This window comes from Gymnoscopelus microlampas, assembly GCF_963454915.1.
Source record: "Gymnoscopelus microlampas genome assembly, chromosome: 3".
NCBI lineage: Eukaryota > Metazoa > Chordata > Actinopteri > Myctophiformes > Myctophidae > Gymnoscopelus > Gymnoscopelus microlampas.
In genome coordinates this window covers 21,970,687-21,995,682 of record NC_139940.1, presented here as the reverse complement: position 1 = coordinate 21,995,682, position 24,996 = coordinate 21,970,687, and the positions used below count along the sequence as shown (strand labels likewise).

The window sequence follows — 24,996 nt, the reverse complement described above, 5'->3', positions numbered from 1 at the left end:
CGTTAAGGCATGGGATGGATTTTTTTCACATGAATATACTGTACCCCACATAGAGTGACGCAGCCCCACATCCACACGTACTACAAATACATACACATACCCCCCACACACAAAATCAGTAATGCCTCGCTTATCACTCTACAGCACTTCATTAATCAGGTAAACAAAATACAGTCTGAGTCTGTATCGCAGGGCTTCTGAGGTCAGGTGCAGTCGGTGCAGGTACAGGAATATTCCCACAGAGACACCCACCAGCACCGTGACACACCCTGGATTTGAACTGCACACATCCTGGTCATGGATTAGTACCCTCACTTCCATTTCTTAACACAAGCAGGAGAGTGTAATCACTGGCATATCTCCCGTGAGCCAAACATACAAACATAGGGTGAAACACTGTGTTTTTATGCTGCTGTCAAAATAACGACTCACAGCAGACTAAACATTAAAGGAGTATGCCGGCCGTGTGGCCCGACGGATGTAGTGTGCGAATAAGAGAGGATTGGAGGAGCCGCGGAAATCATTTTCACGTGGGGCTTCATGAAGACACAGCAGAAGTGTGCGATTCATTTTAAGACATGAACTGCAGGACCAGTTTTAAGGACTCACGCACTGAAACCTGGTTGTTTATGACATTCTAATCTTCTAATCACTGCACTTTCAAGAGGGTCCATCAGGGAGGTTTTCTATTTATTTATTTTCTACTTTATTTTGGCACATGTTACAAGCAGATTCAACTTTTTTCTTTTTACAGAACAGGATCGACCAAACAAGCTTGTGTTGATTTCCCACTCTGGTATTATGCATGGCATGGTGTGCCATTCCACAGGGATTACCCACAACCCTAAGACAAGCATGTGTACAGAGAGGTCCCCTGCAAATGAAAGCACCGGCAGAGCTGAAAGGTGAACACTACAAAAACAGTCCTTGATGAAGCTTGTAAACTAAAAAAGTAATCCCTGCAGAGCTGTGCTCCCCACAACATAGCTCAAGAGGTGGAAACTCAAACCACGACTACTGTGGGTGGTCACAGACAACTCAAATCCAAGTGGTAAAACAAACACACATACGCATACATGCGCTTTGACGTTATTTTGTGTGATTGAGTGTTTACAAACTAATTGCACGGATCTGGATCACATTAAGCATCTATACGAATACATCCTCTTGTTTGTAACAGTTGCCTCTCCGTATGTCATTTTCCAATTGGGTGTAAGGGCCCGGAGTCAAGTCATATCAGCCCGATGAGCTTTCTTGCTGGTCTTTTTAATCTAAGAAATCAAAGCTGAGTAAACACACTGCTTTGGTATGCGCAAGTCTTCGAGCCAAGCTCCAGCGGTTGAGTTTCACACATACCGACACACATCTGGCGTACTCTAGGCGCGTAAGATCAAGCTTGATATCCTGCACATGTTGTGGCAGTGCGAGTCTCTCCCAAGGCTCTGACCTTAACACCCTACAAATACATCACTAAGGAGGGAGGCCAATTCCTGTGCTTCTGTCTGTATGGAGATGTCAAGACTCCACCAAGGGAACCCCGGTTACCTCATTCCCTCTTTCCAGCATAATCTTCAATAATAAAGTTTAAAGACGATAATTCGAGAACAAAGAGGAAAAATTAGGCAGATAACGGAAAAATGCCGTGTGAATTGTGGAGGGTGGATATTGGTATCGTAAATCTAAGCGCAGTGGATCTAGTCAAGATAGGCCGACACCACGTCTGATGTCGTTAGGGTTGGTTTCTGCAATGTTTTTATTCTCTTATCTTCGGTTCATTCAACAATGACGTATTTCAAAGCAGTGGCCCCACAATGTCAAGGTAGTCGCAACTAAAATGAAGCTTGACCCGTGAATTGGACAGGACAGGAGGAGTATCATTTAAGCAGAGAAGTCACATTTGTAGCAATAACATCTTATGAGCAAAATAAGAGTTTGCTTTCTCTTAGCGGAGATAATGCGTCATATCTACAAGTTGGCCTGTCAACATATAGTACTCCAATCACATCACAGAAACTAATACCAGGGACTCAGTGGAGGGTAATCGTTAGTTTGGGAAAAGTTTGGAGTGTGCTTAAACCACAGACAGCAGTCAACTCTGATCTCCCTCCACCTCAGCCAGGGTGCATCTCGATGGGTGTCACAGCAAGAGCTTCACGAGGCCGTGTACGGTTTCACCTGTCTGCCATTTGGAGCTAGATCTAAACAGGTAGAAGAGAATAGACCTATAGAGCCCTCTCCTTTTCTCCCTCCCTCTTCTCTTTTTCTCTCTCTCTCTCTTTTCTTCCCGACTGGCTAATCTCTTCTCAGGTGTAGAATTCCTGGTCTGGGCTCTTTAAGGAGGAGGAAACACAGGGTTGGGTAAACATCAGGGCTCTCACTGCAGGGATTACAACACCCATATATCACAGTGACAACCCTCCTTTCACTGGCTGACAAGTCGCCAGAGCGATATGCAAGGGTACCGTGGGGGAAGGTGGGGGATCCGGTGACACTTCCTATCGCAGCACAAGCCATTGATAGTGAATACCATCACCGCGCTCACACAGGTCATGTCGGCTCCTCATATGAGAACACTGTCCACACGCTCTCTCTCTCATCATCACCAGACCTCTGCCGACATTACACACTGGGTGTGTGGTTTTCAGACAGTATAGCAGCCTGGCGGTTGGACCGCGGGCATCTTCGGCATGAAAGAATAACACGTTTGGAAAATGCATTTTGATCACATGTCGTCTCACAAAAGGCTGCCGCTCATTGTCCGTGACGGCAATTTACTCTGCTCTGTCTCTGTAACTTAAGTAAACACTCAAGCTGTGTGTGCGGCACCTCAACTGTTGATGGGTGTTGCTGTGAATTATGTGAAACCGCAGTCATGGCTCATTTGAGAGGAACAACTTTTTAGTCCAACAAGGAATTGCTAAAGATCAATGAGGTGGACCATTTTCCTTACTTCACTCCAGATGATTTCATGTGCAATTTCGTGTGTGCATAAAACCTTTGATGTAGAAATTTTAAATTCCATTAAGCATCACTTGAAATAATACGAGAAAAAATATAAGAAATATATACAGTGGATTTTCAAAGTGGATGTAAAATACATAAGATTTTAGCTTTCAAACCATCCTTTGTATCTGAGACACTTTTAATCAGCCTAATTCTGTCTTCATGTTGCCCAGAATTAACACAGCATTCCATAGAATGAATAGTTTCAACAGCACTGGGTGGGTCTTCTACACCGTTAGTGTGATGCATAATGGAAGTGATTATATGATCACCCATGTTGTTCTTTTAGGTCCTCTCTCATGGTTGTACACTTGACCAGAACCAGATGAACGGAATTTGAAATAATTTAGAGAGGAATGAGAGCTAGTGTTTTTTAACTGGTCTAATTCAGTTACCTCATACTTAAAACATGTTCTCACTGTGTCTTGATTAATTGAATACATAGGACCACAATGGAAACAAGCCCTCAGGGCTTTTTGTGTTATCCTTTTAGCATCATTGTATAATTGTACCACTGTATGTTTATTCTAAAAATCCCATCACTTTATTGTATCTTCTGAGGGCCTAATCAAACTTTTGTAAAACACATCCAATAACAATGTCTGGATGATTACTGAAAAATAATGAATTATTTTTTAAACTGGAAATGGTATAAAAAGGGTACTTAAATGCGGGGTAAGTGTTTGTTTGTTTGTTTGTTTGTATGTGTATGGATGAAATTGGTGACCCATCTGTACATTTATGTTGTTTATTAAAGAACTGGAGAGATGGGGAGAGTAGACCCTGTTAGTGAACAATCCCTACAGCAATTATTATCAGAATATAAAGCATTAACCTTTTAAACAGTTTTAAAAACCAAAAAATATCACTTAACATCAATGATTCTCAAAATGACAACTTTAATTGAGCATGTTTTATCTCTATTTAGGACAATCACTTGACACAGTCTTTTGTAGAATGGTATGAAATGTGAATTCTGGGATTGGAATTTGTATCTAAAGAAAATTATATTTAAGAGATTCTAACCCCTTATGAACGGGTACAAAGGGAGAGCATACTGTATATATCCTACATACATCCTGTAGTAATGGTAGTAGTACTTGTACTTGCTCCAACATTATTTCAATCCTGATAAGAGCCCCAGTCAGTCAAAGTCTTTGCAATAACAAAGCTTTCACTGTGAATATACACATCACATTGTACTGTCAAGTTATCTTAACAAAAGTGACTGGAGAGCAAAGGCAGGCATCATAATGATTTCTTTTTTTTACCCTTCATGTCATCACAGACTCTTGGAAGCCATGTTTCTTGATGATCCATAGCGGAAAAACATCAGTTGCAGAGAATAGGTGAATATCCTGAGGATGAGGAATTTGATCTTGGCAAAAGTTACACTCACAGATGTCAATGGAAAAATCAAATAAGTTCACTACAAGAGACAAGGTTGTTCTTATTATGGTAGTCGAGACCGTATTTACAAGACTTTGTATAGTGATTCTTATCACATGACAGTGTTCTTACAACAAAAATGGCTTTCCGTAACTGGCAAAGAAAAAAAAGGAAGTAAAGAAAATATTATTGGAAATTGTTATCTCAGCCAGACTGAAGGCCAGGGGCGGAGATTATGCTTTCACCCTTGTTTGTGTGTGTGTGTCTGTGTTCTCACATATCTTGTAAACTACTGGACCAATCAGCTCCAAGCTTTTTGTGCATGCTGCCAGTCGTACAAGGCACACCACCAACAATTTCCAATCCATCAACGACAATTATGTTATTTAACATTTTTGTGAATGCATTAAAGTAATACTAGGTAACTTTTTCAACAAAACTAAAGTTAAATTGTATATCTTTTGTGAGTGGCAAATGTTTTCAACACCCACTCCATGAATTTCACCCCCGAAAGCCTTTTCTATTATAATTTCTATTGAAAAGGTGGCTCGGTGAGCCTTTCCTGCGAAAATGACGTCATACGGCCGGAAAACGGAAACGCACCGGTTTCCTGTTTGGCCAGGAACTACCGCACCGGTTTCCTGTTTGGCCAGGAACTACCGCGCTAATAACAATAAGGAATCTCACACTGTTTTTAAGAGATTGTAGGATTTGAAGATCGAAAAACAACAGAAAAAGAAAACACAGCTCACGGTAACTAAAGCTCCACTGGCTAAGAGAAACGATCCACAGATAGTATAAAACAATTAAAAGAACGCTTTTTGAAACGCTTCCGTCTTCCGGTTAACGGCCTGCAGTGACGGTAATGACCAGTAGAGGCTGCTAAAAATCGTTATTTGTGGACCTGCATTGTATTACTTTAACTCAGATCTACTGTCCTTCCAGGCTATAGAGGATATAATGTCGGAAAGGCTATGGAGTGGAACTAGCCCACCCACACAGTGAACAATACAATGTACAGTACAAAGACAAACACACACACACATAGAGACTACAGTATGACGTGTGCGCATGTGAACACCCACCCCCGCACAGACATCGAGACATTATCCTCCACGTTAGTTGAATAGCTGGTCAAATATTAGCCTATCCCAAATAATCCTCAGCCTCACCCGCCTACTATGAGCGACGGTAGACAGTATAGCCTTAAGAACCAAAGGATCCATTCCCGAGCCATGAGGCCCATAGCAGGTCAGGAGCCTATCTTCTGTTTCTGTAGCGTGAGGCAGCTTGATGTACATCCCTGGGCCGTGATGTACAAGTATACCCTCTGGACATGACTCTAGTATGTCGCAGGGACTAAAACCAACCCTTGACGCCGAGTGCCAAGCAGGGACTTTGGCCAGGGATTGAACCCCCAACCTCCCAATCTCAGGACAGACACTCTAGACCCAAGACCACTGAGCTAGTGCATCAGACAGTTTTAAGTAAAACTGCCACACACACACACACACACACACACACACACACACACACACACACACACACACACACACACACACACACACACACACACACACACACACACACACACACACACACACACACACACACACACACACACACACACACACATTATGTCACAAATGTGCCATTCTGATTGGCCAAGACTTGTCAAGTGGAGGTACATTAATTCTCTATAGCCCTGCTAATGTCAGGTGTTTTTTGATAGCGTTATCTCCTAGTTCCTTTGAGAAAAAACAAAAAGAGATAGAATTTTTATTTTATTTTATTTTTTACAGACGTCAAAAGAAGTCATTGGCGGTGTGGGCTTACTGAAAACAGCTGTCAAAAGACGAAGAAGTCATTGGCAGTGAATGAGTTAAATGCATTGCACTTATTTTAAGTTGCTCTTGATAAAATCACCAGCTGAATATCTAAAATATAAAACTCTCTTGAGTCTTAAAAAATCCTAAAATAAGGCTTGGGGATTCTATGGGATATGTCTGTGACTTCAGTCAGTTAAGGAATGTGAAAAACTCTCCTTAAACCAAAGAGACAAGAATGGCTAGTGATGTCATCAAGATGTGCAGACTGGAACTGCTCCATAGAAAGTGGTTTGTCAGACTGTCTTAGGGATTTACACAATGTCTGTTAGATTTTTTTACATCCAATAGAGATCTCTAATGCATTGGTGATGACAGTTCTTAAGAAAATGATGTAATCAAATTCCCATAAGATCCTCACGGATGCTCTCTAACTTTCATGTTCCATAAGTTCCTTTCATCTTCAATGTACATTAGTGTCACATAATGCTTTACAAATCAATGAAACAGTGGCCACAATGGCCACATTGTTTATACTTAAACAATCTGAAGAAGGCGTAACAAAAACATTTATATAAATGATGGACCACAGTGAAACTCCTTGTTAACAGAAAACAATGCACGGCATTATAACAAAAATGTTTCTATGTCTGTGTTTGGCTCCTTGGGGAATTATGAGATGTTTTGAGACATCAAAACAGGAAAATTTTGTTTTTGTTTTGAGGGAACAGAAAATATAACCCAGAGTTTCTGACCACTGTGCAACCACAATGTATCAGTCTACCTACTACTAATCAAGTTACAAACAATAACATCCTGTCACGGCTGTTACAGCTCGTGTCCTATAGAGATGCACACTCACACGCACACATGCTGCGTAGACACTTTCATTCATAATTCAATTAAGCCAGCTTGGCGATGTCCGAGTTGTATTGTTTGCATTTAGGCCTGTCACAATTATTACATAATAACATGATCGCAATTATTTGAGCTTACAGCAATTATGTTGCAAAATCGTTGAAATCGTTCCCATTCATCTGTAAAAACAGCTGGGAGAAATTAACAACAACAAAAACATGTTGATAATCTTTCAGAAATTGCTGATCTAGTTCACAATGCGTTGCAATATATCTGGATACAATTAATAACTATATTGCCTGTTTTGGCCATAGTACATTATTCATTTTGATTATTGGTACCGGTCATTATCAGTGATTTATTTGTATATTTCAGTAATAGCCTAGGCTTTGCATATTTCAGTAATTTGTCAAATCTGCCCTATGCAATTTTTATTATGCTCCAATGTTCAATGCCAAAAACACACTTAAATAATTCATTGCTATTATTGGTATGACAATTAATCATCAACTAAAATGTCATGATCATGACAGCCCTAGTTAGCAAAGCATTATTTCACATTATCATCATTACTTCTGTTTGGTAATGTCAGGAGGACCGCTGACAAAGTGTTAAGATTGTTCTATGGTGGGTCATAGTGTACAACGAATGTATTTTTAAAATAAGACACAGGGATAGTAATTGTATTATACATTTCAATTTCTTGTGAAAAGTATTTAGCAAGAAAACCATGTGTTTGTCACCTGTTTCTCCTCTGCAAAACCGTAAAGGAGGGTGCCATTGGCTTATGAAAAGGGTTACCCCGTTCCCAGAGTTATCTCCATCATATTCATCTCCAGTGGGCTAAATTATTAAAGACTACGGTAATCAAAGTCTATTTTCTTAGGACTCATCTGAAATAAAGGAGGAAGGTTTTTGTGCCATAACCATTCGGCCAACCTTACACATCCCCTGTAATGGAAAAACTGAGTATTTTTTACATCGATTTTCTTTTTCTATTAAAAAAGAAAACCAATCGTGTGTCACCTGTTTCTCCTCTGCGATAGCCTACTTGTGCTCCTCTGTTTAGAACTGGAACTGCCGAAACCGTACAGGACGGTGCCATTGGCTCATGAAAAGGGTTACCTCGTTCCCAGTTTATGTCCATCTCACGAGGAGATAAAGCCTGTAAATGAACTACTGTCTAAATTGTCTAACCAGAAAGTACAGATAGTACAGGCTACATGTTGCCCAGCCTATCAGAACCCCGGGAACCCTCGTTCCCGGGGGATGGGGCCAAGTATGGTAGAGTTGGCTGGGTGTTTTTTTTTTGTCAATGAGCTAGGGCTGCACAATTCATTGAAAATAACAACACATTGTGATTTTATGGATCAGAATAATGTAATTGTTATACTTGGCAATTAATTCAAGCATCTTATTTGGTCAGCTGTTGCATCCTTCCCTCGTCTCCATTCCCTTATCTATCACTCCATTACACAATGGTTAATAACCAGAACATAGTACAGCCCAGCATCTCCCTATCCATCAGGCTCACAGAAGCACAATAATATCAAGAGGTTTTACAGACCAACTGGCCAAAAATAAGGCATTGGTAACCACAATCAGCAACAAAGGTATAAAGGACATTATTAAAGAAATAATCAATATCATGAATTGTTATTGATAACCCTGATTATAATATTAAGCAAAATAATCATGATTACCATTGCAGCCATAATGGTGCGGCCTTAAAATGGTCAATGCTATTTGAATTGCATTTTGAGTAATTAGGCTACTTTACTAAAACGAGTTTTGGTATGTAATTTTGGTACGTAATTAAATTGTAAATGTTTGGACATTTTGTGAACGATGTACTTTGGGCTAACTGATTATTAAACACTAATCAAATTATTTAGGACCCATCGATTAAAGGAGTAATACCTTGTTGAAACAGAGACAACAGTTAAAGAGGTATTGCCTGGTGCAGAGCTGAGGCTGTTCTTTGTTTTTCAGTTTTTGCTTTTAGTTATTTCTTTTATATGTTTTGTGCCATAACCATTCAGCCAACCTTAGACATCCTCTGTAATGGAAAATGTTGTATTTTTATATTAACCTCATCTGTTTTTTTTATTACAAAAGAAACATGCATCAAATTAATGTTTACGTTGTGAAAACATATTTGTATGTATACGTATGCATATTATATATACACACACACACACACACACACACATACACACACACACACACACACACACACACATATATATGTATACATACATACAATTTTTTTTTCACAACTTAAACATACATTTTATATATATATATATATATATATATATATATAGCTTGACAAAGGAAGTGTTGGCAACAATCTTGACGTGTACTGTATGAGGGAAGCCATCTGGGAAGAATTATCCTCATTATAACAAAACCTAACAGAGTGATTTATGCGAGGCCTTATTCTGCTGTTCCACTATCTCATAACGATAAGCATTTTATCATGCTGAAACACATAATCTCTGTCCACTCCCTTCCCCTTTTCTCTCATAAGAGTTGGGGCAGGATGACTAATTAACAACATTAGTCTCCATAATTCAGAGGAAAGCTCTGGCATGCTCGCTATTGAAGACTGAGACCAACATCCGATCGTCAGCACAATCAGACTCACATGCGAACCAGCGGTGTCTTGGCATGCCTCACCATCGACAATATGAGGTACCTCGTTTTAATAGATGACATGTTGACATCAAGTCCAAGTCAACTGACCACTGTTATGATTGGGAATCTGTCTTCAGTTCATCATTTTCTTTTCCACGCCGACCACTGGCACTAAAGACAAAGCCACTTCAAAAGTCCTCATGTTTTACTGCATGATTGCTTAACTAATACTTGCTTATCTAATGGGCTGGTAACTATTCTACGGTGGCTCATTGCTGCCATGTGAGATTTTTCAATGAGCCACCGTACTATTCGGGTTAGAGGCAGTCAATTTGATTCTACTCTAAAATGTTCAAGGAAGCATCGTCTGTTTTACTCTTGCAGGACAGATGGTATAAATGTTGGCAGAGGGGCTAAAAAAAATGCCGACCTCTGTATCAAACTAACCAGGTGTTGATTTGACCACTTGAGCCCCATCTCAAAAATAGCATAAATTGATGATCTACAAACTCAGAAGGTGTTTTCGCCTACAATGACATGCCCAAAATAGGGACGCCGCAAAGAATGAATTGCACCCCAAACTGTGCTGCCAAACAAATGGCTTATTAGGGCTCCAGTGCCATTCGCACGTACTTAAGGTAAAATGCATAACATTTGGCCCCTTTCTTTTTTCTTAGGTATTTTAATGCTTTATTCAGATAGATACAATGAGGAAAGGAAATGTGGACAGAGAGCAGGGGAGTGACGTGCAGACTTGGATTGAACCTGACTCGCTCTCGGGCATTAGAGCTTATGCTCCATTTGGCCCCTTTCCATGCAAATGAGCCTTATAGCAGAAAACGTCCAAGTTACAATCACCAGTGCTAATAACCACACAGTTAGAGTGAAAATTATTAGTGGCTTCAGACAGTTGGGGGCTTCAAGCCCAGACTTTCCAGTTTCCAGTGATAATGGCAGCAGTGATTTTATCCAGGGCGACAAATTTTTTTGTACATGCCTGCGTGCAATAAAATGCACAAATGCTGTCATAGTATTCAGCAGTGGTGGAAAAAATACTCGCATCTTTTACTTAAGTAAAAGTATCAATACTACAGTGTAGAAATACTCTGTTACAAGTAAAAGTCCGGTAATCAAAATTGACTTGAGTAAAAGTACAAAAGTATTGGCATCAAAATATACTTAAAGGGTTAGTTCAGACTTTTTTAGCATTTTCTGTAGGAAATACTTACCATTAATGAAGTGGTTGCAAAGGTATTAATTGATTGCCCGAGTCCCATGGTCAGAGTTATGGTCCGTTTCTGATAAATATGAAGTAGTTCCGGTAGATTAGTAGATTTGGTGGGTGCCGCTCAATAAAAATAAATTAATTAAAAAAATTAGCGTCATTTGTTTTGTTGACCTATTTCTACCATATAGAGCAGGTTTCGTTCAATTTCGACCCCTCTGTCACATGGTACTATTTTTTGTGTCATATATTTTGTGCGTGAGTAGGCTTCCGCGGCGCAGTGATTCTGGACACAAACATTAGTACCATGTGACAGAGGGGTCGAAATTGAACAAAACCTGCTCTATATGGTAGAAATACAGTAGGTCAACAATACAAATGACGCATTTTTTAAAAATTGATTTATTTTTAATGAGCGGCCCCCACCAAATCTACTAATCTACCGGAACTGCTTCATATTTATCAGAAACGGACCATAACTCTGACCACGGGACTCGGGCAATCAATTAATACCTTTGCAACCACTTCATTAATGGTAAGTATTTCCTAGTACAAATACTAAAAAAATCTGAACTAACCCTTTAAAGTACCAAAAGTAAAAGTACTCATTGTGCAGAATGTCCCATTTCACAAGTTCATCATGTATAAACATCTTTTGAAAATAGCAGATCTACAAGCTCATTGTGAGCTTGTAGATCAGCTATTTTCAAATGGCCAAAATATATATAGGGCTGAAGTGGTTAACAAATGTTTTGTGATAATAATCTATATCTGCAAAGTAACTAGTAACTAAAGCTGTCAAATAATTGCAGTGGGGTAAAAGTACAATATTTGCCACTGAGAAGTATTGGAGTAGAAGTAAAACTACTGAAAATGGGAAATACTCCAGTAAAGTAAAAAATCCTCAAAAGTGTACTTAAGTACAGTACTTGAGTAAATGTACTTAGTTACTTTACACCACTGGTATTCAGTCACAACACACATGATGAGTAACATATTCTTAGGCCAGTGGTTCCCACAGTGGGAAGGGGTCCTTAGGGGGGTTCCAGGTGGTCCCTAGTAAAACGATTGATAGTTAGGAACCAAAAGGAACCTCACAGGTCTGTAATGCTGACAATGTACAAACTGTACACTGTCTGTAATGCTGACAATGTACAAACTGTACACTTGAGATTAAAAGGTTTGAGAACCACTATTCTTAGGCTACTGATGTCTAGGACTAAAGAGGAATGTGTGTATACTATATGTTTTATTTGCCATGTGTATAAAGGAGGCCTATTCATTCTATAACGGAGAGAGTGTGCACATGGGTCTGTTAATGGCTATAATCAGAAACCTGACAATGTATATGTATTTTCCTTTTTCTTTTTTTTATTGTGTGGTGTTGTATATTTGTGATATGGATCTTTCTGGGTCTGAAATAAAGATTGAATTGAAATACAAACGTACTGAAACTTTTTTAATTTGATGTTTGGCACTCGCCGGTACCACTACTGATTTTACACAAAGTATAGGACAATTCTAAGTAGAAGCCACATCAGCGTAATGCCTTCCCACATGTTTCCAAACACATGCACATTTGAGTCATACCAAAGAACAAATTCTGATGACATTTGACAAAATAAATGATTAATGCCACTATGTGGGTGGAAATGTTCTTGGGTAGCCTACAATTTAATATGAAATCTTATTTTGTGAATTAGGTAGAATTTGTGGGCTTTAATCTTCTGTTTATTAATGCTCCCCACTTATTCTGTAGTGATTCATTTTAGCCTCTACAGCTGTATGTAGCGGTTAATCACTGTATCCAACTTTTAAACTCAGCTGACAGTTCGCTCCAAATCAAATCCATCATTATGCTTTGGCATTGCCCATTTGCAGCCTTTGCTAGGCCTACATAAACGCCTCTGCACCAGCTCCACAAAGTCCTCAGTGACAGTCGAAGAAGTCAGCACACAAATAAATAGTGCGGTGCAAAGCCACCATTTACATTTTGCTACATGGATAATTGCAATCAGACGCAAAACAAGGACAAATTGCACTCAGCTGCAAACCTTTATGGGTGTGTCTGCGCTGTTATATCATTAGTGCAATAATTTTCATGAATCGGCCCTTGAGACGAGGCAGATAGCAGGTGCAAGTGATGTGCAATTTATGGCACTATCAGCGGCCGTAATGCATTCTTTGTGAATTCACCCCTGAGAGTGTAAAACTGTACCCAAATGGTCCCTCGCTGTTAAGGGTTCATTAACAGAGGATTTTACTGTGTAGAAGCCTTTCGTTGCCTTTGACAGTTAAGTATTATTAACTGATTTGTGAAGTGATGGGGTCGCCAGCCAGGGACATTCCTTTGTCACAATGTTCCAGAGAGTCATCTAAATAAATCATGAGTGATGGCTTACTTACACCAACAACAAACATTCATCTTTCCTCAACAGTGCACTGGCCTGAGAAATCAGTGATTTGACTGCCTTAATAGCATGCAATAGCAGTAGCATGCATCCAGACATCTTCTATTGAGCATGATGAATTATTCCACATTATATAATCCAGTAATTACTGAATATTCAGTTATGGATTTCAGGTCAAGCACATCATCCTTGACAATTCCAGCATAGACTTGGCGGCTCGCCTCAAACACCCTGCAGACGGTTCCCATGACACAAACTTAACCATCCATGTGGTTTGGGCCTACACTTGAAGGTTGAAACAATGTGTGGGTGTGGAATTAAATGGCTTTTTAAACTAATTCACCTCTAGTGACCATTCATCACCCCCTTTATTCATTTTAACCCATTCAAACCGGGAAAGCGGTCATTTTAGATTTTTGCGTTGGCTATTCAAAAAATAGCAGATATACAAGCTCACAGCGCGCGCTGCAAGCTTGAACATCTGCTATTTTTGAACATTTTCAGCCAAATATTTAAAGTGTGAGAACTACTGGTTTAGAAAGCATTTGTAGAATCGGCCTCAGGTTATAATGGGTTAAACAATAGCGAGAAACACATAATAGCAGAAGACTTAAAAGTTGATACTCTGACACCCTCATCACATGGCAAACATTCATGTGCGCGCGTACGCGCGCACACACACACACACACACACACACACACACACACACACACACACACACACACACACACACACACACACACACACACACACACACACACACACACACACACACACACACACACACAGGTGATAAAAGACAACAACCTTGCCTGAAGCCAAAGCATGTGACAAGGCTTTGGCACAAGAGACTTAAAGGGGAAATCCACCCATTTTCAATATTTTACAACAAATTACAACATGATGACTCATCATGTTGTAATTTGCAATGTTAAACCCAAAATCAATCCTCCAGTTCAAGGCAACACAGAAAGGGGGGAACTTTTTTCTTATTTCCACACAACTCCTTTATGCTATATTAATGACATAGTTAAATATTGAAAATGGGTGGATTTCCCCTTTAAAAGACATTTCCCGTTCTGTTTTGTTTGGCTTGTACCAAACGCACATTCCAGGGAAACATCAAATTCGTTTAAGCAATATATTGGCAAAACAAGGCAGGGAGGGGCTTACCTTTGAGTGATGAAGCTGGATACCATAGAGGAGAATGTTTTGGATCTTGGCTGCTGAGGCCAGTTCCATGATCACTGCTGGCTCTACTGTCCTTTCGCTGACTGACGGGTCATCAGAATGATCCAAAAGCACCTATCAAAACACCCCGCCCCGCACCCAATCAGATGACGCTCGCCAATAATGGGGATCTTACAATGAGAATGATTATGCCTTTTTGGAGTAATTGCTGCTCATTGTTCAAGTGGCTGCTTAAACGTGTTGCAACTCAATAGGCCTGTTTATTTAAGGTGCTAGTCAGAGAAGATTTAGGAAGTCGCTGTGTGAGGGTAAACATTGTTTGGATGATGCACAGTCCTGGCAAAGGTTTGTAATTACACTCATTCATATGTAAAATTTCAGGGCCTCTGGGGTTTATTTTTGTAGATATTTCTGAATTAAAAAGTGAGCCCAGTGACTCACATTACTGTGAGTCATTATTATGTAAAAGAGAATCCACTGCTGAACTCTTTTACATAATAGTGGCTTAAATGCGTGTTAAATGTGTGTGCGCGCGCAGAAAATGTCATGCAGCATTACTAGATAAAACCCCTGATTTATTTTAGCTAGGCTAGATTTTCATTAAAGCTCAGAAAGAAAACACACACACACACACACACACACACACACACACACACACACACACACACACACACACACACGGTGGCAGTGACAAGTACATAATTAAATGTGTCTAGACATTTAAACCTCAACTTATTATTCAATCAGAGAAACTCCACTGTCATCGGCAGCTGGCTTAACATGAAGATGCATTATTCATTACAACAGGTGTCGCTTATCTTGAGGTTAAATTCAGTTGGCTTGTGTTCCCAAGACCTCGTCATGCATAAGAATCAGAACTATTTTAAAGCAAAAATGAAACTTTGGTCCAAGTTTGTAGTTACCTGACACAGGCAGTGTGGACAATATTATTAGTATATGCTATATACATTTTGAAATATTTAACTTTATTTTTTTAAACTGGAAGTCAATGGCGATTAAATGGGACTGAAACCCTGCCCAAATATGGAGTCATACTTCATAGATATGTCACGGATGACTGATGACAGGCTGGCCACATGAGGTTCAAGATCCACATGGAATCCACACAGTTATTAGACCATGTCTTGTTTTACAGCAACAAACTACTTCACTTTATATATAGACATATCCAGACCTAAACATATCCAGACCTAAGCTTCCCAGTGGAACCAATGCCTTCTACTGTTAACCACTGATCTGATCCACTGAAGGTTTGAGGTTAAGTGTTTTCTCAAGGCCGCCCGGATGGTAGTTAATAAGTGAGGGCTCAGGGATACTGTTTCTCCTTCACTTTCTCTGCAGCACCGTGATTTCCCTAGTCAGTCTGAGATTTACACTGGTGGCCTGTCAGCCATAACCCTGCTTGTCTGACCTCTGGAGACAGTCACCTACTCTTAACACCTTCCCTAAACTCTTTCTACTGATTATCCCCATGAGACCAATCCAGACCAGACTGCTGACTCAGCCTACGGTACACAGAAAATCCTCAGTGTTAATTTAACTCTGAGAGTATTTGTAAACTGTGAGACTGTGAGAGAGCTACAAATAGATAAAATAACACAGAGGATTTTACCATGTATGATAAATAATCTGTAACCGACGCCACCCAAGCCCTCTGATACATTTATTTTCACCGTGGAAATTTAGGGATTTCCTGATGTTTCATGTCTGCTCATTCTCACGCCTCCCCCAGCTTGTACTGATAGCTTAGTCCCTCAACCTGTTGAAGAAGTCTTACAGTGAGAGTTGTGAGAAATCAAGACATGCAACACATGCTTTTGTTCTCGTGTGGCAGAGAGTCAATCCTTTCCAAATGTGGCCTGAACCCTCAGTGTGTGTGTGTGTGTGTGTGTGTGTGTGTGTGTGTGTGTGTGTGTGTGTGTGTGTGTGTGTGTGTGTGTGTGTGTGTGTGTGTGTGTGTGTGTGTGTGTGTGTGTGTGCGTGTGTGCGTGTGTGCGCGTGTGTGTGTGTGTGTGTGCGTGTGTGTGCGTGCGTGTTTGTTTTCTTTCTGAGCTTTAATGAAATTCTAGCGTAGCTAAAATAAATCAAGTCATGGGTTTTATCTAGTAATGCTGCATGACATTTTCTGCGATTACAAGGCTTATTTTGCCTATTGCCCAGCATCATTTTGGCAGTCACAAAGCACCGTAGGTGACAAGGTCATATTCGAATTTAAATATTGGTCCAAAGAAAATGTTTCTTTTGGTTTGATTTAACCACTTAAACCCTCTTGGGCCGACCCCGATACCTGAATGATTACGGCGCATACCACATGGGTTTGATTCCTGGCCAGCCAGACCATTTTCTGCATGTCACTCCCCTGCTCTCTCACTGTGTTTCCACCAGTTTCTCTACACCGTAACTGTCAACAAAGGCTCAAAAAAATCCCCCAAAACACACCAAAGAAAATAAAAAATAAAACTAATGATATACTTGACCGGGGCTATGGTACTGTAGGTTTGCTCCTTTTTTCCCTACACAATATCTCTTTGGGGAAAATAGAATGTTCGCACCAGAATAGAGATGCTAGGGTTCATATGGTTAATCAGGTTTTTTTTGTTGTCCTTCAAGCGCCATGTTGCCGTGCGGCTCAGCAAATGCGTCACTTTTTTTTAGTTGCTTGAAAATCTGTTCCTTTTGGCAAACGATGCACGACAAAGCATAATTTAGGCTTTAGTGTGGCTGAGCTGTGGTGGTCCCCTGGGAGGCATAGGGTTTCTAAGTAGCGACTAAGCTCCTCAAGGGACCCGAGGTGGACTATAGGTGACGTTTTTACGAGCGGAAAATAAAGGTCGACTGACCGTGTAGTGCATGTACCTCGAGGAAACTGGATCTGTCTTGTGCCAGATGTCTGTATTCATAAACATGCAACGAAAGTTCATTCAAAGTGTGGGAAATGATAGCGAGGTATGCTCAACAGTGTCTTAACCCATTCAATCTGAGAACGCATCTGTGTCATTTTAGATTTGAGCTATAACCATTATTCTTTACTTTGGCTATTCAAAAATAGAAGATCTACAAGCTCATAGCGTGGCACCGAGTGCCACGCTATGAGCTTGTAGATCTGCTATTTTTTTTAAAGCTTGAACATTTTGTGCAAATCTTTGAATATATACATTTTTACAGCAAACATTTGTAACTCAAGTCTTTGCTTCTGGAGGGTCCCTGGAACATTTTTTTTTTACAAAATATGTTCGCTTATATATATATATTCAAAGATGCACACATTTTCAAGATTTTTCAAAAATAGCAGAAATAGCAGATCTACAAGCTTGTTTTGAATAGCCAAAGAAATCTAAAATGACACAGACAGATGCGTTTCCGGATTGAATGGGTTAACCGCATGAACCCGTCCCTATTCTGGGGCAAACATTTGGTGAAAATAGCATATCTACAACCTTGTATATTGGCAATTTTTGGCAAAGATATCTGGTGTAGAAGGAAAAAGCAGAGGGCCTACATAGACCCCTGGGGGACTCCTGGGAAAAAGCTTATACAGTCTAATAACCATTTCATCCATTGAAAACGTGAGAGCGTATACCCACGACCACAATTTCTTTTTTTATTATTACAAAATGTACATCTGAATGAATGCATTAGGGTATTTATGTATAACGGGTATTTGAATTGTATGGGGTCAAACTGCTGAAATGGTTACAAGTTCACAAAATAGAGAGATGCTGAAATAAGACATGCAAAATGTCAGTGGACAATCTTTCTAACTAGTGTTTCTAATTAGTGTCCTTTGTTCCAGTGAATGGAAATTTTAATGCCACATTCTAGACAATGTGTGCTTCCAATTGTGTGGCAACAGTTTGTGGAAGGCCGCTTCCTGTTACAGAATGACAATCGCCCCATACCCCCACGCTCACCCAAACAGAAATTAGTAAAAAGAAAAAAGGTGAGAACTTGACTGGCCTGCTCAGAGCCCTGAACGTAAACCCTATCCAACGCCTTTGGAATGAATTGGAACGCCAAATGTGAGCCAGGACTAACTGCCCAAAATCAGTGTCTGACCAAATGCACCATTTGACCTCATTAACCCATTAAGGCCTGAGGTTCCGATTCTACAAAATGTCTTCTTAATCTTAAGAGTTAAAAAAAACATATCTTACTATATCAGTGGTGCTCAAACATTTTCATGTCAAGGACCCCCAAAATGATATGTATTTGGCCGCCAAACCCCATTTAAAAATATTTTGTTCCAGGGACCCTCAGAAGCAAAGATTTTAGTTAAAAATGTTTGCTTAAAAATATATATATAATATATATTTTTTTTTAAGCAAACATTTTTAACTCAAATCTATTCAAAGATTTGCATACATTTTTGTGCGAAAAAAGATTTTTCAAAAATAGCCAAAGTATAAAATAATGGTTTAACCCATTAAGACCTGAAGCCGATTCTACATGTCTCCTAAATCTCAACAGTATTCTGAAAAACGTATGTTTCTATATCAGTGGTGCTCAATCTTGGCGCCCAAGTGGAGCCTACTATGTAACTCGGCTCGGCTTGTGACTCTGTCTGTGTGTGTGCAGTATGTGTGCAGCCGCGCCCCCATGTGACTCACGCTCTCATTGGCTCGCGCCCCCATGTGACTCGAAACTCTGTGACTGAAATATAGCAGCTGCACTACCTGTGTGCAGCCGCCAGAGTGCGCCAGAGTGCACTACTACAGTATGGCTGAAATATAGCAGCAACAGTCAAGCTGCGTTCGCTTCCAGCGTTCGCGCGTCTTACTTGTATGTATAAAAATATATATATTCAAAGATTTGCACACATTTTCACGATTTTTCAAAAATAGTCTCGTGCCACACTATGAGCTTGTATATCTGCTATTTTTGAATAGCCAAAGTGTAAAATAATGCTTTTTAGCTCAAATCTAAAAATGACACAGTTCCAGGTCTTAATGGGTTAAGTGGTTACACAGATGCATTCCCTGTTTTAATGGGTTAATACTCTTGTTGCCAAATGGAAGCAAATCTTAATTGTTGCTGCAAATCAAACAATTGTCTAGATATAGACTATCATTGCAGTTGTACCAATACGATTTCCTTTCACTGGAATAAAAGGGCACTAAATAGAGACACCAATTAGAAAGGGTGTGGCTCTGTCATTTGGTGCATAATTCCTTTACTGTCTGTGTACTGTAGGTATAGAGATAACAGTAAACCATTTTTTCCCTTTTTTTTTATCTCTCTAGTTGTATTTTGTACATGTAATAATGGTGGTGAAAATCAATCATTTAGCTGGGGACCCCTTGGAACCCCCTGAAGGACCCATGGGGATACCGGACCCCACATTGAGAACCACTGATATCATGCACATGTACTGTAAATGTTTTTATGCCAACAGGATAGAGAGGAGTTTCTCCAATGGACGGTTCTGAATCCGAGTGCATGTGTGGGTTCAGGGCTTGAATGAAAAGCTAGCACAGCTAACTCAAATCCAAGGCAGAGTTGGAGTAATTCTACATGGTATTTACAGTGATTAAATTGCGGTTAGAAATCATTGGAGACACTACCTGGAGTGGCCTCCCCAGACTGTCTTTATCTTATTATCCAGTATAACTTTTCCTACGTATTTATTTTCAGTTCAAATGTGATATTAAACTTCACAACATTGCTGTGTGGAAGATACTGGCATTGCCTGGCTACTGTGACTCCCAACGTCAGAGCATTCCATGTTCTCCACAGGCTTAGTTCTAACCTTACACCAACATGGCCGACTCACAGCAAAGCAAAGGAAAGTCAGGGACGGGGAGAAGGAGGGTAAAGTGTCAATGGTGGGGTGTAAGATGCTGTTGGTCAAGTGAATTCATGTGTGGCTTTCATGTAGGGTTGCAATAATATATCTAACTAACCGATTTAATTGATGAAAAATAATCGATTTTCATAAATAATGAAAATAGCAGATCTACAGAATCACAATCACACGTAGATCAGCTATTTTTGGTACTGTTCTCTTCATCAAAGTATAAAGTAAGGCTAATCAGGCTTAAGATTTAGCTGATTATAAAACATCTATTAGAATTGTATCGCATCGATTTGTTGATCTAAAAGTCAAAAGTGTTTTTCAATGATTTGATTAAGGGTGCGTTCGGAAATACAGCACTGAGCGCACTGGCCAATACAAACTAATAGGCGAGTGCGCTCCAGTGCGCAATTTCCGAACGCACCCTACTTGAAAAAAATAATCGATACGAAAACTATTGATAGTCGCAGACCTACTTAGATGCATTGTGTGAACTCACCCAAATGACAACCACTGGGTAGAGGAGGGCTTGATTCATCTCCTCCAAAGATCTCACTACGGCCTCCACCTGAGATATGGAATGACAGCTCACCTGCATAGATCAAAAGGGAGGGAGGTGTATGCTATAAAATGAAAAATAACTGGGACAAAAAAAGCCCACTACAAACGTCTACATACTTAATGTGCAGATCTTGAGGAAAACATCATTAAATTCAAAACTCACAGAAATCTGAATGAAGTTCCACTGGTTTGCCAGATGCCTGATGTTCTGTCCTGTCATGTCTGGGATAACATTCAGCTCCTGTAAGGTGGAGGATTCATATATTAAAAACAGGACTTTCTTAGCACATATTCTGCAGGTCACAGCCTCCCGTGTAAAGAAAATGGAATCATGTGGCCAGCATGTGACATCAGTCATCTATGCAGTTTTCAGCCTGATCAGAGCACACTTGATTCCATTATTAAATATTTTAAATATTTCAGTATACAAGTAAGTAAGTAAGTAAGTAAGTATAAAACATATGTGGCCTACTGGCAGTGTGCACAATACATTTGGTGCTGTGGTTTGAAAGATTATCTCCCGACACACAAACAGAGGTTTAAAACAGGTATTACAGTACCAAAGTCCTAATGAATATAATACAAAACAAATTACAATGAATTAAAATGATTACTTTTGGAAGTATTCACATCCAAGAGATAAAACGATAAAAGAAGGCTTGATTGATTGATTGATTGATTGATTGATTAGGCAAAAAATGTAAAACACCAGTTACATTTAAAATACTTTGTCTAAAAGGTCCGTTCATAAAAGTCCTTGAGGTCCTTGGTTTTCAATTCATAGACAAAAGGCTGTTGTTTTTTAGTGTTTCACATGTATGTACCTAACCAGTGCATCTAAGTGACAAATAAAGTGAACCTGAATATCATAAAATCGTAGGTGCTTGACAGAAGAACACGTTAAAATACATGATTCCACAAACTGGATCACAGCTCTGAGGAACAGCTAAGATGTTCAAAACATCACCTTGGTGGAAATACATTAACTTAACTTTGGGAGCATGGTCCAGTGAGCGGCCTCTACCTAATTAATCTCATGCTATGAACAAACACACATGAAGATTTAACCATTATTATAACCCCACGCCATGATGACTGATATTCAAGATTGCACAAAACAGGGCAGATCACCATGGACATTTGGCACACATTATCTTGTAGTGTGCAGCGGTTTAGGATTCAGATCTGTAGCCTTCCATTGGAGCCTTGGCCTATGGACAAATCGGAATGTGATCCTGTAGTTTGTGATGGCCAATCCTTGCTTGTCGGGCAAGTTGTGTGCACCTCTATGATGGAGTGTGCTTGTCAACAACTGTAATCTGTGAAAATGTGTGACGTCAAGTTCTTTCACAGTCTTACAAAAATCCTCTGGTGTGTTCAACGCTTTATGTGGAGTTGTATGACTTCTGGGCTTGAGGGTCAACGGCCTTCTGCATTTTGTTTCTCTCACGTATTCAATCATTTAGCTCAGAAGCAGACCCACCTGCTTTCCCGTCATAAATCAATTTCTGATTAGAGGGAAATCTAAATACATATCAGAGGCTCATAGCAGGGGAGGGGGGAGGGGGGTTGTTAGAAAAGAAATGACCATCTTTTGTGAAATCTTTATACTTCTGAACTGGCAAAAAAAAGGTCTATAAGTATGCAGAAGCTGGGAAAAGAAATCCTACACAAGCCAAGTAAAATTTCATTATACTGCAAATTGAGTCAAAGATCAGCATGCGGCCAAAGATTGTAAAAGCTTTCTTTGCTTCCAAGATGAGGACACTTTAGCTCGTAATTGTTCCATTCAGATTGTGCCCTGGCATACACGTAACGCCAGGCAACTGGATAGCACGCCATGTCCATTCCACGTCTGTCTTTGTTGTTTTGCCTGTAATTACTCCCCAGTACTAACATTTCACACACACAGGACATAAACACAGAAACAAACATCTACCGTCTGAGTTTGACATTAACATACAGTTTGTTTTAGCCATTAAAATAACAAAGGAAATTGGAAATATGAAATGGTTATGGAAAACATATGTGGGGGGTTAATTGGTCTTGAAAGATAAATGCCTATGGCTTCACGAGAGAAAAACATTTCTGTCCAAAATGTCGATTTACAAGATTTTAAAATGTTGACGTGATCTAAACCAGGTTGGGCATGAAATCCCAGAGTGGGACTGTTTATTTAAATTTAGGTACGGCCTGGGGAGCCAAGACGACAGAAACTCAAGGACCGACTGGCTCTCGGAACAGAAAAGAAACAATCTTTCAGTATTCAGCGCTGTGATAAAATCATACTAGTATGAATTTTAAATGTGTTTAGCTTTCAGAAAAAGGGAGGCAGAGATTATATCGCAGTACGCCCCGTATGACTTGGAGCGGTTCTAATTCAGAACTGTGCGGTTAAAAAATACATTGTTATTGAAATAACAAGAAGAACAAGAAAACATATTTTACATTTGATTATGTTTTTGCTTCATTAGATTGGACACAGCAGATCGGGTGAAAAAGGACAGCAAAGAGAGGTGATGGTATGTGACAGCCATGGGTCAGATTCAAACCAAAATATCATGTGTTAAATCATGTGCAACTCTGTATGAGATTCAATATCTAAGTAGACCGACTAGTTCAGTGGTTCTCAAACATTTTCATGTCAAGTGAATTGATTTTGATGCTATACAACCTGGTGGTCCCCGGACCCCACGTCGAAATCACCCTGTGTTGCCATCGGGGTGGTAAACAAACACCAAACACCAGCCAAATGCTGGTAAATGTTGAGTGACAGTTACGTTCATCTACTCTAGTAGACGCTTTGGCAGGTTATGGAATCTGGAAGATCAGCCACTGCGGCTGTTGGACAAAAACATCAGCTTCCTGGCCTGGTTGCCATTCAACAATACGTCTTGCCGGCTGTCCAAATGACAGATCCTCTTATAGGCTGAGGTTAATCGTTAAAAAAACTAAGTAACTAGATACATGTGTTTGAGGATTCCCTTTCATCTGGACATAATATGTGATTGCTATCATATATCAAGCTCAAAGGATTAGTGATAAGGCAGGGCTTGAAGAGGAGGTTATTTGGCCAGTCGTTATCAAATCCTCCCTTCCTCTGTGCATGTCTTTATGTGCTCATAAAGCATGCACTCGTCCCGAGTTTTGCCTTTGTTCAAAATGCACTGCAGCCAGAATGCATCATTGTAACTGGGCCAAGTAAGGGTAGGATAGTGTCAAATTGTGAAAACATGCCTATCACTGACAATGTCATCCACTTGCACATCCAGACCTCAATGTTGAACTTAAAAACAGCACACAGACGTTAGGACTTGATATTGCCAAAGTAATCACATTGTAATTATTTTTGGGACAACTTAGTGATAACAATATCAACAGGGATAAACTCATGCTACACAGAATTTTCCACATTATGTCTTTCTCAGTAAAATGTTTGAAAAATTGATGTGGTTGCGCTCAGTTATTTTTTTTCTTTTTTTAATTTGCAGACCAGAGGTTCTTCGAGAAAAACATGATACCGTGTTGCATCAGCAAATTTAAAAACAAAGCTAATGTAAAGCCTCTTGTGACATGAAATAGTCATCATTATTGTGGTTTGATATATTTTCAATGTATGCAGCCCTAAAAGGCAAACCCTTGTTTTGTTGCTTCAATTTCCATTCTCTGGTCACATCCTGCTGAAACAATCCCCTAATATTTATATATACACACACGCAATCACGCACACGCACACACACACAGCCAAATCCTCCACCTGCATACACACGACACCGTATTCAAACCATTCCACCCAGCTTGGGCAGCCCTACCTCGCTTATCCCTCCTGTATTGGATTTAATGGCACAAGGACAAAGCTAATTCCTCATCTTCCGCTTCTTCCACTCTCCTTTCATCTCCCCTCCCTTCCTCCCGCTTCCCCAGACCCCTGAAAAGGATGTAACTGGGCCCAGACACGTGCACACCGGAAAACACGGCCCCGACAGCCACCTGAGCACAGGGCGGGAATGGTTCCAATCAGCCGCTCCAAGGAGGCCGCCAACGGACACCAATCCGTCTCTGGGGCCCAGTCCAGCATT

General features: G+C 40.0%; 1 protein-coding gene across 4 annotated transcripts in view; it reads right to left on the bottom strand.

Annotated features, from left to right (window-relative positions):
* crppa (CDP-L-ribitol pyrophosphorylase A) overlaps positions 1 to 24,996 on the bottom strand; it is a 44,855-nt gene that overhangs the window by 10,504 nt on the left and 9,355 nt on the right. For all 4 annotated transcript variants that reach the window (XR_014600435.1, XR_014600436.1, XM_084052133.1 and 1 more), the window contains exons 7-9: positions 21,081 to 21,158; positions 20,856 to 20,948; positions 14,527 to 14,658 (exon numbers count right to left, since the gene is read on the bottom strand). Coding sequence is in view for 2 of the 4 variants with exons in the window: in XM_084052133.1 (XP_083908259.1) it covers positions 14,527 to 14,658; positions 20,856 to 20,948; positions 21,081 to 21,158 (303 nt within the window). In the remaining 2 variants the exon portion in view is untranslated. The remainder of the gene's footprint in view (positions 1 to 14,526; positions 14,659 to 20,855; positions 20,949 to 21,080; positions 21,159 to 24,996) is intronic.